Raw genomic sequence first — 17,621 nt, forward strand, 5'->3', positions numbered from 1 at the left:
CAGCCAATTAGGAGGTCCTGGGTGCTTGCAGTCAGGCTCTCCCTTGTCTCACAGGAGCAATGTGGACGGATGTCTAAAAGTGTGTCTCTACATGTGTCTTTGTCGCATTCATCTTGGTTTTCTCTGTGAGCTGAGATCACTCAAAGACTCTGCCTTCTCCTGTTGGTTCCCAATAGTTAATAGTCAGCAAAGTAACACAATGAAAGATTTTCTTTAGAAAAAGGAGTTAAGGGAGCTGGGAATTTCTTATATATTAACTGTATCTTAAGGGATGCTATTTAGGTTAAAGCTGTGTCTCAAAATGTCTGTCAGAAGATTATCATGTTTTGATTGATGGGAGATGGCACAGCTCATCTTTAGTTTTATATTGTCATTCTTTTTGGACATTATAGTAACTATTTCTGAATATCTTCTGTTTATACATAGAGTGGTCAGATATAATCTGTCTTATAATATTATTAATAGACCTTATAAGAGTAATAAAGTTTCAAGTAAATATCATGTAGCAGGCATGTATATAAGATTAAACTATTAATACATATATATATATCTATATTTCTCTTTCTCTTTATAAATACATCTATCACTGGGTGCATCACCATACACACACACACACACACACACACACACATACATAGACAAATGCACACATACATGTACTGTGTTTTGGTGCATATATGCACTTTTTCTATTAAGCGGGATTAAAACAATACAGGAATATAAATGTATTTTGAGAACACAGGTTACTTCTGAGAAGCAATTTTTTCCTTATTGAGACATGAGTGTTGTGTTCACACCTGTCTGTTCGAGTGTAGTGAGACCTGGGAGAAGGTGCTGGGGCATGGCAGCAGCTACGCCTCTTATGGGTGCTCTGTGCGCTCATCATCCCTCTTCTGGATTGGAGGCAGCATGATCTGCACAGAGATGCTGTAAGGAGACATGAGAGAGACTTTGTTGTTGCTTTTGAAGTAAACATGTGTTAATTAGCCAAAGACAGAAGCAACTGTGTTAGTATTATTATTGTGTTATTTAATTTCGAGGTCTGACTATAAACTAGGTTAGTTATCACTTCCCTTCAGTTAGATTTTGCTTTGTTTAGCTATTCAATAAATGGCTGTAATAGTAAGAACCCTAGTATTTGACAATGGAACATTAGCAGTCTTTTTTTTATTTTTAAAGATTTTATTTATTTATTTGACAGAGAGAGACACAGCAAGAGAGGGAACACAAGCATGGGGAGTGGGAGAGGGAGAAGCAGGCCTCCCGCCAAGCAGGGAGCCCAGTGCGGGGCTCAGTCCCAGGACCCTGGAATCATGACCTGAGCCGAAGGCAGACGCTTAAGGGCTGAGCCACTCAGGCGCCCCATTCAGCATTCTTAAAGGAAGGAATCTTGGTTTAGGTTGTTTAGTTTTATTTTTTTTAATGGAAATATAGTTGACATACAATATTTATTAATTTTAAGTATATGGTATAGTGACTGGACATTTATTTGCTTTATAAAATGATCACCATCGTAAGTCTAGATATAATCTGTCACCATATGAAGTCGTTACAATGTTATTGGCTATAATCCCTGTGCTGTACTTTATATCTCCATGACTTTCTAATTATAACTGAGAGTTTATACCTCTTAACTCCCTTTACCTATTTCTCGTATCCCTTGATGCCCTTCCCTTCTGGCAACCACCAGTTTGGTCTCTGATTTATAAGTCTGTTTGATTTTGTTCATCTGTTTTGCCTTTTTTTTTTTTTTTTTTTTTTTGAAAGAGAAAGCATGAGGCCAGGGGGAGGAGTGGGAGCAGCAGAGAGAAAGAGAGAGAATCTTAAGCAGGCTCCACACCCAGTGTAGAGCCCAATACCATGGCTTCGTCTCACTGCCCCGAGATCATGACCTGAGCTGAAATTGAGAGTCAGACACCTAACTAAATGGGCCATCTGGGTGTCCCTGTTTTGCTTTTTAGACTCCACCGATAAGTGAAATCATCTGGTATTTGTCTTTCTCTGTTCGACATTTTTCACTTAGCATAATACCCTCTTGGTCCATCCATGTTGTTGCAAATGGCAAGATTTCTTTCTTTCCTTTTTACGGCTGAGTAATATTCCACCGTATGTGTGTTTATATACTACATCTTCTTTATCCATTCATCTGTCCATAGGCATTAGGTTTATTCCATATCTTGGCTATTGTAAATAATGCTGCAGTGGACATAGAAGTGCAGATTATCTTTTTGAATTAGTGTTTTCATTTTCTTCAGGTATTTACCCAGAAATGGAATTGTTGAATGTTATGAAATTCCTATTTTAGCTTTTTGAGGAAACTCCATACAGTTTTCCATAGCTGTACCAATTTAAATTCCCACCAGCAGTGCTTAAGAGTTCCTTTTTCTCCATATTCTTGCCAGCACTTACTATTTTTTGTCTTTTTGATACTAGCTGCTCTGACACAATGACACATCATTGTCATTTTGATTTGAATTTCCCTAGTGATTAGTGATATAGACTATAGACATAGTCTATTGAAATTTTTATTATTTTTGATGCAATTGTAAATGGAATTGTTTTCTTAATTTCTCTTCATGATATTTTGCTATTAGTGTATAAAAACACAACAGATTTCTATGTATTAATTTTATCTCATTCATCTTAACTGAATCCATTTAATCTAATAGTTTTTGGTGGATTCTTTAGGATTCTTTAGGTTTTTCTATGTATAATATGCTATCTGCCAATAGTGACAATTTAACTTCCCCTTTACCAGTTTGAATGCCTTTTATTCCTTTTTGCTGTCTGATTGTTGCAATTAGAACTTCTAATACTATGTTGAATAAAAGTGGTGAAAGTGGATATCCTTGTCTTGTTCCTAACCTTGAGTTTGATGTTATTTATGTTTTATGTTACATGTGGCCTTTATTATGTTGATATGTACTACACCCATTTTATTGAGAGTTTTTAAAAATCACAAATGGATGTAGAATTCATCAAATACTTTTTATGCATCTATTGAGGTGATCATATGATTTTCATCCTTCATTTTATGAATGTTGTATATCACATTGACTGATTTGAGGATATTGAACCATCCTTTCATCCCTGGAATAAATTCCACTTGATTATCATATATGATCCTTTTATTTTTTTTTTTATTATTATTTTTTTTTAATATGTTATTTATTTATTTGACAGACAGAGATTACAAGTAGGCAGAGACGCAGGCAGAGAGAAAGGAGGAAGCAGGCTCCCCGCTGAGCAGAGAGCCCGATGCGGGGCTCGATCCCAGGACCCTGGGATCATGACCTGAGCCGAAAGCAGAGGCTTAACCCACTGAGCCACCCAGGCGCCCCATATATGATCCTTTTAATGTATTATTGAATTTGGTTTGCTTATATTTTGTTGAGGATTTTTACCTATAATTTTCATCAGTGTTACTGGCCTGTAATTTTCTTTTTTTGTAGAATCTTTGTCTGGTTTTAGTATCAGGGTAAATTCTGGCCTTATTGAATGAATTTAGCAGTGTTCCTTTCTCTTGAAATTTTTAGAATAGTTTGAGAAAGATAGGTATTAAATCTTCTTTAAATGTTTCGTAGAGGGGCACCTGGATGACTCAGTCAGTTTAGTGTCCGACTCTGGATTTCAACTCAAGTCATGATCTAAGGGTTGTGAGACTGGGCCCCATGTTGGGCTCTGTGCTCAGCATGGAGTCTGCTTGAGATCCTTCCTCTCCCTCTGCTCTCCACACCCCCCCCCACCCCGCCGCCCTGCTCACACTCTCTAAATAAACAAACAAACAAAATCTTTAAAAAAAATAAATGTTTGGTAGAATTCACCTGTGAGGCTGTTTGGTTCTGGTCTTTTCTTTGTTGGATGTTTTTTGATTACTGATTCAGTTTCATTACCAATAAGCAGTCTGTTCAGATTTTCTTTCTTCCTATTTCAGTCTTCCCTGAAAATTGAGGGTTTCCAGGAATTTATCAGTTTCTTCTAGGCTGTCCAGTTTGTTGGCGTGTAACTGTTGGTAGTAGTCTCTTATAATCCTTTGTGGTTTTGTCAGTTGTAACTTCTCTTTCATTTCTAATTGTATTTATTTGGTTTCTCTACTCTCCCTCCCTCCTTCTTTCCTTTCTTTCTTCTTCTTCTTCCCTATGTCCTCCCCCCTTCCCTCTCCCCCTCCTCCCTTTTCACCCTCCTCCCCCTTCTCATCCCCTCCTCCTTCCTTCCTCCTCCTCTTCCTTCCTCCTCCTCTTCTTCTTCTTGTTTATTATTTTTGTTTATCCTTTGAAGAACCAGCTACTAGTTTCATTGATCTTTTCCATTATTTTTGAGATCTCTATTTCATTTATTTCCACTTTTATTAACTTTGGGCTTTGTTCTTTCTCCAGTTTATCTAGATGTAAGGTTAGATTGTTTATTTGAGATTTTTTTCTGGTTTCTTGAGGTAGGCCTCTACTACTATAAACTTCCTTTACAGCTGCTTTTGCTGAGTCTCATTGATTTTGGGACATTGTGTTTCCATTTTCATTGGTCTCAAGGGGTTTTTTTGTGTTTTTTTTTTTTTTTTAATTTTCTCATTGATCCATTGGCCATTGGTTGTTTAATAGTGTATTGTTTAGCCTCTGTGTATATAGATATATATTCATTTTTTCCTTGTAGTTGATTTATTGTCTCATACCATTGTGGTCATAAAAGATGCTTGATATGATTTCAGTCTTCTTTAATTTATTGAAACTTACTTTGTTCCCTAATATGTGATTTATCCTGTTGAATGTTCCATATGGACTTCAAAAGAATATGTGCTCTGCTGGTTTGGGATGAAATTTTTTGTATGTGTCTGTTAAATCCATCTGGTGTAATGTGTCACTTAAGGTCACTGTTTTTTTTAATTGATTTTCTGCCTGGATGATCTATCCATTTGTGTAAGTGGAGCATTAAAGTCCCCTACTGTTATTGTATTATTGTTAGTTTCTCCCTTTTTGGCGGTTAATATTTGCTTTATATACTTAAGTGCTTCTATGTTGGGTACATAGGTATTAACAATTGTTATATCCTCTTCTTGGATTGATTTTTTTATTATTATGTAGGGCCCTTTTTGTTATACACTCTTTGTTTTATAGTCCATTTTGTCTGACATAAGTATTGCTACTCTAGCTTTCTTTTCATTTCATTTTCATGGAATATCTTTTTTCATCCCTCACTTTTAGTCTGTGCAAGTCTTTAGATCTGAAATGAGTCCCTTTTAGATAGCATATAGATAAGTCTCATTTATTTACCCATTCAGTCACCCTATATCATTTGGGTACACTTGGAAGACTTTGTCCATTTATATTTACTTATTGATAGGTATGTACTTATTGCCATTTTGTTAATTGTTTTTGTAGTTCTTCTGTGTTTCTTCTTCTCTTGCTTATTCCCTTGTGATTTCCTGGTTTTCTTTAGTGTTATGTTTGAATTCCTTTCTTTTTATTCTTTGTGTATCTATTATAGGTTTTTTGTTTGTGATTACCATGAGGTTCACATATAATACCCTATGTATGTAGAAGTATGTTTCAAGTTGATGGTTGCTTACGTTTGAACACATTCTAAGAACACTACATTTTTATTCTCCCCCTCCCTGTTTTATGTTTTTGTCATCATATTTCACATCTTTTTATTTTGTGTATCCCTTAACTAACTGTTGTAAATATTGTTGACTTACTACTTTTGTCCTTAACCTTCATACTAGCTTTATAAGTAGTTGATCTACCATCTTTATATGTTCACTGTTACAGCTATATTTTTTCTTTCAAAATTTTCTTCTAGTTACGGCCTTTTCTTTTCTACTTAAAGAAGTTCCTTTAACATTTCCTGTAAAGCAGGTTTAGTGGTGATGAACTCTTTTGTCTGGAAAACTCTTTATTTGTACTACAATTCTGAATGATAACCTTGCTGTGTAGATAACCTTGTTTCTCTTTGTGGATTTTAACCTTTCAACACTTTGAATATATTGTGCCACTCCTTTCTGACCTGCAAAGTCTGCTGAAAAATTAGCTGATAATATTATGGGTGTTCTCAGGTATGTAACTAGTTGCTTATTTCCTGTTGCTTTTAATATTTTCTCATTAATTTTTGACATTTTCACTATTTTTGTATCTTGCTATGAACTTCTTTGGGTTCATCTTTTTTGGGGCTGTCTTTCCTTTTTTGGATCTGGATGTCTGTTTTCTTGCCCAGGGCTCTCTTTCGTTTTTGGACCTGGATGTCTCTTCCTTGTCTGTTTTAGCTATAACTTCTTTAAAGAAGTTTTCTGCTCCTTTCTCTTTATCTTCTCATTCTGGGACCTGTAAAATGCAAATGTTAGTACCCTTGATGTTGTCCTGAAGGTCTCTTAAACTATACTCAGTTGTTTTTTTTAAAAGATTTTATTTATTTATTTGATGGGGGGTGGGGCAGGGAGAGAGAGGGAGAAGCAGCCTCCCTGCTGAGCAGAGAGTCCGACGTGGGGCTTGATCCCAGGACCTTGGAATCATGACCTGAGCCGAAGGCAGATGCTTAACTGACTGAGCCACCCAGGTGCCCTAACTATCCTCGGTTTTAAAAATTCTTTTTTCTTTTTGCCATTCAGTTAGGGTCATTTCCATTACCCTGTTTTCCAGATTGCTGATCCATTCTTCTGCATCCTCTGATCTGCTGCTGATTCCCTCTAGTATATTTTTCAACTTAGTAATTATATTGTTTGGCTCTGATTGGTTCTTGTTTTATATTATTTATCTCTTTCTTGAAGTTTTTGCTGTGTTCATCAGTTCTTCACCTGAGTTTGGTGAGCATCTTCATGACCATTACTTGGTAAGTCTTTTTCAGGGAGATTGCTTATCTCTTTTTCATTTAATTATTTTCTGAGGTTTTATCTTATTCTTTCATTTGGAACATATTCCTCTGTCTTCTCATCTTGCCTCTTTGTGTTTGTGTGTTTTAAGTAGATCAGCAACATCTGGTCTTAAAGGAGTGGCCTTCTGTAGAAGGTGTACTGTGGGGCCCAGAAGTGCAGTCCCTTGTTGGTCACCCGAATCAGGAGGTCCAAGGGTGTCCTTTGTGTGTCCCCTCCTGTTTTGGGTGAGCCACAACTGTTGTGGCCTAATAGTAGATGGGAGGCCCTTTAGGGGAGCACCAGTTAAGGTGGAGGTGGCCTGGTGGGTGTGGTGGGGTGGGAACTACTTTGGGTGGGGGGTGCCTTCCAGAGTGCGGAGAGTTGAGCAGGGCAGGTCTGCAGGGGAATACCAGGGTGAGGCTAGCAGTGCTAGCTAGGTAGATGGAGAGTGTCAGAAGTCTTTCTCACCAGTACTAGGCCAGCTAGGTAGGGTGAGAAAAATGGCATCTGCCAGCACTTCCATTCCTGGAGAATGTTCCTGCAGTTCCCTGAACCTCTGGCACATGTCCTAAAGTTAGTCAGTGAATCTGCTTCATATATGGCACGGGTACTTTCAAACTGCTGCCTTGACACTGGGTCTTAGAGCAAGTATGTGGATGGGTCTTTTAAGAGTGGAATCTTGGTTTCCTGTAGCCCTCTTGCTCTCTTGGGATTAAGCCCTGCTGATTTTCAAAACCGGACATTTTGGGGCCCATTTTCTCGGTGCAGGTTCCTTTAGCAAGGTTACCCCCATGTGGGGCTTGAACCCTTCACAGGGGGGACCTCCCTGCATGTGCTATCCCTCCCACTTGTGAGCTGCCATGCTGTGGATTTGGGTCCTGATTAGACCACTTCTCTGCCCCTCCTGTGCTTCTCAGTGTGACTTTTTCTTTCTAGCTGTGAAAGAGCTGTTCTGTTACTCTTCAGGTCATTCTCAGACAGAGTTGTTCTATATGTAGCTGTAGTCTTGGTGTGTCTGGGGAGAGGTGAGCTCCAGTCTGCCATCTCCATCCTCCTGGGAAGCCGTTGTTTCTGTCTTTAAATAGACCTACACAGCATCTTACCTTTGAAGGTAAGGGTCATTTTAATTACATTCTTCGCTAACAAGAGAAAGTTAAAGGATTAAAAGACAGACCTCTATTTTTAGAAGCTGAAATTGGAACCACGCTTTTGGCATTGGTGGTGAAGAGAAGCCTGGTAATTTAGGACTTGAGGCTTTATATTCTGAGTCTTTCAGTTCACAGTCCTTTTTTTAGAAGTAGCTGGTTTTTATGCCTGCCGAGAAAGTCATCTATAGTAGAATGCAGTCAGTTTTTTAAAAAGAACTTAGAAATAGTAAAATAATTTAGATGTTGTCAGTTCAAAGTTGAATAACTTGACACAGTAATTGAAAAGGATAGTGATGGAAGAAAGAATAAAGTACAGCTGTGCATCTTCAAATAAGAGAGAAGAATCAGAACAGTTGTGGATGATCAACTTTCACTCATGTGAGTGAAAGGAAAACTCACTGAAATACTTCAGAATAAAAACATTAAGAAATGGACTTGACAGCATCAGTGGCTAATATAACTTAAACCATGTATCTTTTCCTGCTAATTAATGAGTGTGGTTTTTTTTTAGTCATTAAGGATTTCATCACATCCCTTGCTTTTCAAGACTTTTTAAAAAAAGATTTATTTATTTTTAGAGAGAGAGCATGAGAGGAGGGGTAGGGGCAGAGGGCGAGGAAGAGGGAGAATCTCCAGCAGACTCTCTCCTGAGCATGGAGCCCAACCTGGGGTTCAATCTTACGACCCTGAGATCACAACCTGAGCTGAAACCGCGTCTGATGTTAAACTGACTGAGCCACCCAGGTGCCCCTTTAAGACTTTTTTATAACTTCTGTGTGAGATATAATTGTAAGACTCATCGATTAAGAAGTTTTCTTTCAGACCCAGGCTTTTTCCTATTGTTGGTATCACATATCTTCTGTTTAGGATTCTTTGTTCATTTCTAAGAAGTTAACTTTATTTTTATTTTTATTATTTTTATGTTTTAGAGCTGGAGGAGACAGGGTTAGAAGGAGTGGGAGAGAGGGAAACTGAAACAGGCTCCACACCCAGGTGTGGAGTATGATCCGGGCTAGATCTCACAACACTGAGATCATGACCTGAACTGAAATCTAGAGTCAGACGCTTAATTGACTGAGACACCCAGGTGCCCCTGCTTTACTTTTAAATTACTCTGAAGATTTTCTGATAGGGCCATCTGTCGAAAATAGCATCTTTCTTTGTTATATATAGTATTTCTACAGGGAAAACTCAAACATACTTTGCTTCGATGTTGCAGATGTTCATTTTCATCCTCCTTGAAGGGCCTGTTGCTTAATATGCTCATCACTTGTCTTTGGTGACAAGGTAGATAGGAGATAAGAGAGGCAGCTCTTGGAAGAGGTGAGCTGATAAGCCTTGAAGAGCTCAAAGCTTATCAGTGGATGAAAACAGCAAAGCATCTTTTCTTTATGCAAATTCCATCTTATAAGCAACTGTACTCTTAAGTTAGAGACTCTATTAGAAACTTGTGTAAAAAGTAGTTCATCTCCCCACATATGGCACTAGGCACAGCATCAGAGCTCTCCATGTCTGCTGATCACATCCTGATCACATCTGAAGACCCACACACCTGAGTCACTCTAAATAATTTATGGATGAGAGAATGCCCTGTTTTCACATATTACCAGGGGATATTGTCTTTGGGTAAATTCATTTGTCTCTTTCAAGTATATGTACAGGAGTGATAAAATCGTACTAGTCAGCTGACTGCTGAAAGTATGATTTTATTTGGTTTTGTTATTTGCTGTTTGTAAATGTAAGACTTTGTTATCAGATTAGAAAAGATAAAATGATTCTGCAAATATTCAGTATCATCAAGGATGAAAGGAACTGAACACTGTCTTCTTACCTTCACTGTGGTGGGAGGACAGATTGGTAAAGTCTTTCTAGGGGCAGTTTTATAATTGCTGTTCAAATTTAAAATACATATGCTCTTCGACCTAGCAATTCTACTTCTACTTCTAACTCTACTTCTAATTCTACTGCTAAGTATGTCTGAGGAAATAGTGGGCAGGTGGGAAAAGATATGTGTATAAGAATTTTAACATTTGCGGGACGCCTGGGTGGCTCAGTTGGTTAAGCGGCTGCCTTCAGCTCAGGTCATGGTCCCAGCGTCCTGGGATCGAGTCCCACATCGGGCTCCTTGCTTGGCGGGGAGCCTGCTTCTCCCTCTGCCTCTGCCTGCCACTCTGCCTGTGCTCATGCTCTCTCTCTCTAACAAATAAATAAATAAAATCTTTAAAAAAAAAAAAAAGAATTTTAACATTTGTTTATTTATTAAGATTTATTTATTAGAGAGAGCAAGCGTATTTGCAGAGTGGGGAGGGGCAAAGGGAGAGAATCTCCAGCAGACTCCTGGCTGAGCATGGAGCCTGATGTGGGTCTGGATCCCACAACCATGATACCATAACCTGAGCAGAAACCAAGAGTGGTATGCTTAACTGACTGAGCCCCCTAGGTACCCTGAATTTTAACATTTATAATGGCAGAAAGGGGGGGCAGGGAACAAGTATTTTTCAACAGAGGATTACATTTTAGCACTTCATACAAGGGAATATTATGATACTGTTAAAAAGGACATTTCATGTTTCTAGGCAATGGCATTGAAAACATTTGTTATACACTACTACATGAGAAAAAATTACAGAACAATGTGTATAGAATGATCCTACTTTTATTTTTATAATATATATTTATGGATGTATGTTTTGAAGTTTGGTCTTACACAAAATTGTTGTTTACACTGGTTATTTTTTGTGGGAGGATCTCCAAATCTAATTTGTACATTTCAGTATGGTTTATAGTTTTACATAAAGTTGTATTGCTTTCATAGTTAAAATAGTCAAGATATTTACACTGTGAAGAACAAAAGAATATATACCTTCAGAATAGGCAGTATACCACTGCTCCTTGTACAACACCCCTTCTTTACTGGGCTGGCTCTCTAGCATTTGAAGAAGTATATCACGAGTGATCTCAAAGCCATTTTATCTAGTCTGGCCCATTTTCCATCTGCAGTGAGAAGATTGCTCACCTCTGGCATCGTGATTCAGGTGTTCCCACTGCATGATAACGAAGCCCTGAAGAAGCTTGAGGACAGCTGGTACACGCGGTTTACTTTCAAGTATCAGCCCCTAGGTATGTGTCAATACCTGTTCTCATAGGGAAGAGGAAGGACTACCAACCAGATGTCATGATTCAACAGTGGCATGTTTCTCAGCATATTGGGTAGATGTTTAATGCTCTGCTGGGCAAGGCTCTGTGGGCAAAAATTGGGGTCAGATAAGATGGTGTCACTGGTAGGGAGGAACCTCTCTACCCTATTACATGACCTATTTAGTAATTTATTTTATTTCTAATAGCATTTCAGGTGGGCTGAATGGCAAGCTCTCCTTAAATTTCACCAACAACATAGGCTATTCAGAGTGGCCTTCATGAGTACATGTCCGAGTTGGAGTAGAACAGATTTTATGAGAATTTCATTTGACTGTGAATATCTTGTATTGGAAAATTTCTGTTTCTTTAGAGCTAATCATTTGAGCAGACCAAGCTGTGCTCATTTTTAGGGGCAGACTAACATGCCTAGTTTGTAAGTATCTTGGTGTATATTACTGAATCTATACATTTTCTCTGAATTTAGTTATAAGAGTGTCCATTAGTTTATTTGGTATGTGTTAGCATTACTGCATGCAAACTGACTTCAGAACGAATGTTCAGGTTTTTTGGCTTACTTATGTTTTATTTATTTATTTTTTATTTAAACATTTTTTTAAAGATTTTATTTATATATCTGACAGAGATCGCAAGTAGGCAGAGAGAGAGGGAAGCAGGCTCCCTGCTGAGCAGAGAGCCCAATGTGGGGCTCGATCCCAGGACCCTGGGATCACGACCTGAGCCAAAGGCAGAGGCTTAACCCACTGAGCCACCCAGGCGCCCCATGGCTTACTTATGTTTTTTAAGCATAAGGATTATTAAGCTGTTAGATTTTATTATAAGCATTGCTATCCATATTTCAAGGGCATTTCTCTTTTGATTTTGTTCAAAGAAATCCCTCTAAAATAATTTTATTTCCAATTTCCATTCCTGAAAACAGCTACTATAATATTGTCACAGTAAATAAAAATCTGTTTTTAAGATGAAAATTTGAAATTGCATTTTGAATTTTTTCTTGAATTCTTTGAAAGGAAAAGTTCATTTTTTATAGTTCTAGGTAATACACTAGTTGTTTTGTGTTACACTAATTGACATTTGTGTGGCATCTAGATGTAATAAATTTAAATATTGCCTCTAGGACTTGTAGGTGATAGTATCCAGTAACTGCTTAGAAAGTGAGGGGAAAAGTGAGTTGAGGGTGGAGGCTGAGCATGGTTGTGGTGGAGGGCGTGAGACTTTGGGGAGTGCTGGGACTGGGGATAGCAGGTGGGGCACAGGCAAATCTTGACCTTCCCCTTAAGATCAAAAGAGGGAGGTCATGTGATTTTGGAGACCAGGACCATGAGCACCTTTTTTTGTAGTTGTTGTTTTTCTTTTTCATTTTTTGGATATCCTTTAACCTGATTCAGATTTGAGGTGACCTGATCATACCAACTATTTTATCATGTTCGTGGGTTAGTTGGAAGAATAAGGATAGGGGGAAATAGCTTATCCCAGTTTACTCTGACCTGTCTGCATAGACTGATCTGACACATTATCCTAAAGTTTTAACTGCATGAAACGAACCAAGAAATAATAACCCCATTATTGTACCTCCCCAGCCCTTGCATCACACCCTGGTCCCAGTGCAGAATGCTTTTACAGCCCAGGCACTCCCCCAGGTAGATGCAGCTGGCAAAGGATGGAGTGTTCGAGAGACCCCTTTTGAGTTAGCTCATGTTGTGTTTACAGAGTATTTAACAGTGATGTTGCTTGTCCCTTCTTTTGCCCAGTTCTTATATGAAGGTATAGATAAATATGTCCCGTGGCTGTTCTAGAAGTTAATGTGTAGAATATTGTTTTATACTTTTGAATAGCTTTTCTTCAGTGTATTGAATCATTTGCCATGGCACATTGATGAAAATTTATATTTTTGGACAGTGGGAGCAGATACTGTGGATGGAGTCTTCTTTGAAAAGAACATCTATAGCTATGATATTAAAGTGAGAGAAAGGTAGAGAACACAAACCCCCGAATTAAAATGGCTCATTGGCTATGACTGAGTTTAGGCTAGGATCATGGATATTTGAGACAAGCCCCAAGCTAAATTTTTCTTTGGGAAGAGGGCATCCATCAGATAAGGAAGTAAAGAGGAAACAGATCCTGGGTGCCTTTCAGAGCAGCCCCAGCAGCTATGGCCGGGCTCTAAGCTGGGGCAAGTACTGGGCTGGATCTCCAGGCAAGTGGGGTCTTGGTACTGCATGGAAGATAGATTTACCATTGTACATTGATTGGGAAATGAGAGTATTAAATGATCGCTCACTTAACTACAAAAATAAGTAAGTTTACTTGAAGTGGTGAAAGTCTTTGGTAGTCTTTACTTACGGTCTTTTTTTTTTTCCCCCTTTCATTGTAGACCGTATTCGTGGCTACTTTGGGGACACAATCGCTCTTTACTTTGGATTTTTGGAATATTTCACTGTTGCCTTAATCCCTATGGCGGTCATTGGGTTACCTTACTATTTGTTTGTGTGGGAAGATTATGATAAGTATGTGATCTTCGCCTCCTTCAACCTGATCTGGTCCACAGTGATCCTGGAAGTGTGGAAGCGTGGCTGTGCCAGTATGACCTACAGGTGGGGGACACTTGTCATGAAGAGACAGTTTGAGGAGCCCCGGCCGGGATTCCATGGGGTCCTGGGTATCAATCCCGTCACTGGTAGGGAGGAACCTCTCTACCCCAGCTACAAAAGGCAGTTGCGCATTTACCTGGTCTCTCTGCCCTTTGTGTGCCTCTGTCTCTATTTCTCCCTGTATGTCATGATGATTTACTTTGACATGGAGGCCTGGGCCTTGAGTCTACACGAGAGCAGTGGATCAGAGTGGACCAGTGTCCTGTTGTATGTGCCCAGCATCATCTATGCCATTGTGATTGAGATCATGAACCGCCTCTATCGATACGCTGCTGAGTTTCTAACTTCATGGGGTAAGATGTGATGCTTGCATTTATGTCTTATTTGCCTATAGGAAATGTTGCTTGGATCATAGGATTCCCATCCCTGCTGCTTTGCAAAGCAAGGAGATGTTGCTGTGGGCTCACTCTAGAGACATAAGGAGGAATTCATCAGCTTTGTGGTTTCTGATGCTCTCACTTCCTGGTTATCGTGGCAGTCACACATGAATGTTGGTTACTGCACTCCAGGTGCCCTGCTAACTCTTTGTCCGTGGTACCTCATTTTCACCTCCTCAGGACACTATGAAATGAAAGTTATGTCACCATCTTAGGGATAGAGACACTGAGAGTTAAACAATGTTCGGGCAAATTGTCGAGCCAGTCTAATCCACACCTCTCTGTCTAAAACCTGTGATCTCAATACTATAATTTTGTATTTTTTGTATTTTTTGCTGGGGGTAAAGTAGATTGAATTAATGTCAGATACTTTGGCCAGTTGTACTATGTCTGGTGTCTGAAAGCTGATGGTCTAGTGGTTTAGAGCACTGAGGACTGCCACTGGCCTTAGTAGAGCGGATACTCTTGTGTATATATACATCTGTAGCAAAAGAGGAATGGGTATAGTTTAAAAATTGTTGTGACTGGCCATTCACTCTTTATTTATTCACTCAAACAAGCAAATATGAACTGTTATTCCTTAGGAAGAAGTCTGTATCTTAACTTCATGGACTATAAAGATATTTAAGTTATTTTTATCAGTCATTTAACAACTACTATTTATTGAGTGCTTTCCTTCTGCTGAAACTGGACTGAAGTTTTGTATTACTTCTTATCCTGACAGTGACTCTGGGAGGAGGGGGCGTTAGCAGTTTTTGTAGGCAAGGAGGCTGAGTATCCCAAAGTTATGTGACTTGCCCAAAGACAGACAGTGGCTGAGTAGCTGAGTGGGGTTCCGGTCCACTTGAGCGTAACACCACCTTTCTGCAGGGTGACACTCCTCTTAAGAATCTTCTTTGTTCTTTCACATGGCTGTCTCAGGGCCTGTCCTGTGTCTTCTTTCCCTAGCTGGGGATGGAGATTTGAGTTGCCCTTTAAGTTAATCCTTGTAAGACACACATACGGAAACTTTACTGCCCTCTTTAGAGGTTGCTCTGTTCTATTTATTCAGGGTCTTTTCCTGGGTGGCTGTCTATGGGATCATTTGCCAATTCTTCCCACATTTCTTCGTTGCAGTAATAATTTAAAAATAATTACAGAACACAGTGCTCTCACAGTACTGTGAAAAATGTGTCCCAAGTGTACTTTCTTCCTGTGAGATGTTGTTGTGGGTTAAGTAGTAACTGTGAATGGCATTCTGGCATGTTCACTCACTGAGGCTCTGTTGCCTGACGTCTCTGGCTCAGCTCATCTGCCTTCACCCCACGATGGCCTCCCCTACTGTGTGCTTATGTAAGAGAAATTTCCTCTCCTTTCCAATATTTTAGAGAATCACAGATTGGAATCTGCCTACCAGAATCATCTAATTCTGAAAGTTTTAGTGGTGAGTATAGTTTTTATATACAAATCCATTTGAATTTTGAAACCTATGTATATTAGTTAATAGTTAGGAGGATAAATAGGAAGCCTGGCTTCTAATTTACGGTATCGGATAGTTACTATATTTTGTATAGGCAGGGAAGGATTGATTAAGTGAGTTTACATATGCATTCTGTAGTCTTACTACCTATGTATGTGTTATAAGACTTCAAGTATAGAAATTGGTAGTATAGCCAAATTCTAGTTATTTAAAAATCTAATTAACGACGTTATAGACATATTTCTGTTCTCTTCCTCTTGGTGACTTCTTTGTTTCACTCTTCAACAATTCTTCCAATTCAGTTCAGTGATGGACCATTACATTTTTTGAAAGATGTACCGTTAGATGAACCATTAATTTTGTGAAAGAAATTTCCAAAGTCTAAGATTTTTTCAGCATGTTTTAGTGGGTAGGAGGAAAGAAATGGAGAGAAGGCTTGGTGTAACCTGCTTGCTCTTTGTGTAAAAGCTCACACATTATGCCTCTTTCCATCATTATAAATGATGAATACCAGCTTGGAAGCCCCTCACTTATCAGGAGGTTATCTCAGCCACTAGTAACATAAATGAGGATCAATAAAGGTGCAGAAAGAGTCCTCTGAACTTTCAACTGTACATTACTCCTAAGAAAGGGTTCCAGAGAAACAAGTTTTTGTTCCAGCTACAGAAATCATTCTAAGAAGCTTATTGATCTAGTTTTTCAAGCTTTAACAGATTAGAAGCTACTGATAGAAAGGTGTTTAGGTTTCTGGAAGGAGGTAAACTTAGAGAGGCAAGAGTGGTAAGGAAATAGAAAATTTTTCATAAGTAGGTAATAAAAATTCAACAGTTTTAGCAATTTGGACATTAGAAAAGGTCCAAGCAGTCATACATACTTAAAAAGTCTGTGAAGGCCTCAGGCTAGCACTGGAAATAATTGTTAGTTCAAATGCCAGTGTTGTCTGGCCATCCTGGAATCTCTCTGTGGCAAAGGGGAGTGCCAGGCTTGCAGGAGGGAAGCACTGCTAGTGAGGACTCTGGAAAGATCCCCCTTGCCAAGTCCACACGACTCTTCAGATGGACAGGGGGTGCGGTGAGATGGGGCGAGCAGGGACTGAGCCCACCCCAGCTATCTGGGCTGCTGGTTGAGGGTGGGAAAGGCTGGTGTGTTGGAATGTAGTGGAGATGTGCTGGAACTGTCCTGGCCTCCCAAAGCAGTTGTCCTCCAGGCTCTAGGCAGGTACCAGAGTCCTCCTTTGCTCACCCTGGTGTTCTTTCCAGAGTTTATGGACATGCTTAGGGAGGAGGAATAGGGAGAAACAAGTCTATGCCATCTTGTCAGGACTGGAAGTCCCCTCTTCACATTTTTAATGCTATATTTATAGTTTTGTTGAAGTACTGTAAAAACAGTGTGAAATCTTGCTCTCTCTCTCTCTCTCTCTTTTTGGCAGTTCAACTTTCTGAATTGTTTTGCCTCGCTTTTCTACATTGCCTTTGTCTTGAGGGATATGAAGCTGTTGCGTCAGGTGAGTGAATAGCAGAAGGTATCCATCTTACAGGTTTTAGAGGTGCTTTCTTATATTCAGGGAATGTGATTGTCTTCACATTATTATTTTTACAAATAAAACCTTACATTTTGTATCTTTCTAAGCCAACTCTAAATAAAAAACCATTAGCAATTGCACTGTATATCATACTCAACTGAAAACACTTGTAAAATTAACCATGTAGTACTGGAAAATAAACCGTTCACCTCAAAGCTTGTAAAAGCAATTCTAATGAAGAAAATGTATTCCTTAATTGAAATTTTGTGTGTGTCCCAGAGTGAGGGATGATTGATAGGACTTTAAATACATTTCATTTTGAAATGAATAAGTTGTGAAACTTTAGAGACCAGCAGATCCCATGCACTGCTGTGTCTTTTCTGCAGTGTTTAAGAACACACATTTACTTTGGTGTGTTGCCATTCTTGGACCACAAATGCCAGGGAATGATAAATTGAGTACAAATTATT

At 39.0% G+C, this 17,621-nt stretch overlaps 1 protein-coding gene across 2 annotated transcripts in view; it reads left to right on the plus strand.

Annotated features, from left to right (window-relative positions):
- Positions 1 to 17,621, plus strand: part of LOC111159072 (anoctamin 10) — a 200,413-nt gene that overhangs the window by 20,875 nt on the left and 161,917 nt on the right. For both annotated transcript variants that reach the window (XM_022521455.1, XM_022521456.1), the window contains exons 5-8: positions 10,987 to 11,106; positions 13,517 to 14,086; positions 15,538 to 15,593; positions 17,059 to 17,133. In XM_022521455.1, the coding sequence (XP_022377163.1) occupies positions 10,987 to 11,106; positions 13,517 to 14,086; positions 15,538 to 15,593; positions 17,059 to 17,133 (821 nt within the window). The remainder of the gene's footprint in view (positions 1 to 10,986; positions 11,107 to 13,516; positions 14,087 to 15,537; positions 15,594 to 17,058; positions 17,134 to 17,621) is intronic.

This window comes from Enhydra lutris, unplaced genomic scaffold, assembly GCF_002288905.1.
Source record: "Enhydra lutris kenyoni isolate GAN:26980312 unplaced genomic scaffold, ASM228890v2 scaffoldscaffold66, whole genome shotgun sequence".
Taxonomy (NCBI): Eukaryota; Metazoa; Chordata; class Mammalia; order Carnivora; family Mustelidae; genus Enhydra; species Enhydra lutris.